General features: G+C 61.1%; 1 protein-coding gene across 1 annotated transcript in view; it reads left to right on the top strand.

Moving 5' to 3' along the window:
• The window catches only part of ETH_00041345 (uncharacterized protein), a gene marked incomplete at both ends in the record, with an annotated part of 3,457 nt that extends 2,797 nt beyond the window's left edge, over nt 1-660 (top strand). Inside the window, one exon of the mRNA XM_013375673.1 lies at nt 3-660. Coding sequence (XP_013231127.1) covers nt 3-660 — 658 coding nt within the window. The remainder of the gene's footprint in view (nt 1-2) is intronic.
• Nucleotides 661-699: the final 39 nt, after the last annotated feature.

Here is a 699-nt window from a genome sequence, read left to right as displayed (position 1 = left end):
AAGCAGCAGCAGCAGCAGCAGCAGCAGCAGCGGCTGTGTGAAATAGAAGTCCCCCGCCAGTCCATGTTTCATTACCGCAGCTTCTCGAGACTGGGGGGCCTCCCCAGCAGCAGCATTTTGACAGCCCTGTGTCGCGTGGGTCTTCTTATGCCCAGACACGCGCCCCACACCAAGGCAGCAGCAGCAGCAGCAACAGCAGCAAAAGCAGCAGCTGGAGCTGCAGCTGGTGTGGCGGCAAGTGCAGCAGCGGCGCCAGCTACGGAGTCTGTGCGAACTGGGTTTGTAGCAGCAGCAGTAGCAAGAGAGCCCGGTGCGGCGGCAGCTGCAGCAGCGGCAGGTGAAGCAAAAACAGCAACCCATGGTATGACACCAGCAGCAGCAGCAGCTGCTGCTGCTGCTGCTGAGGGGGAAGCAGCAGACGCCAACCCAGTGGAGAGAGCAGCAGCAGAACAGACAAACACTACAGCTGCTGCGGCGCGACCTGCTTCACACATTGCAATTGCTGATGCTACTGAAGCAACTGCGCCAGCAGCAGCAGCAGCAGCAGCAGAAGCGGCAGCAGCAGCAGCAACCCCTGAGGATGCCGCAGCTTCCACGTCTCCAGCAGCTCCAGACAGTGCAAATGACGCAGCGTCAGTATCAGCGGCGCCAAACGCAGCAGCAGCAGCAGCAGCAGCAGCAGCAGCAACAGCAACAGCC

The sequence above is a fragment of the Eimeria tenella genome, genomic scaffold, assembly GCF_000499545.2.
Source record: "Eimeria tenella Houghton genomic scaffold, Eth_scaff2964, whole genome shotgun sequence".
Classification (NCBI taxonomy): domain Eukaryota; phylum Apicomplexa; class Conoidasida; order Eucoccidiorida; family Eimeriidae; genus Eimeria; species Eimeria tenella.
Note: the sequence above shows the minus strand (reverse complement) of the source record. Positions and strands in the feature narration are given on the sequence as shown.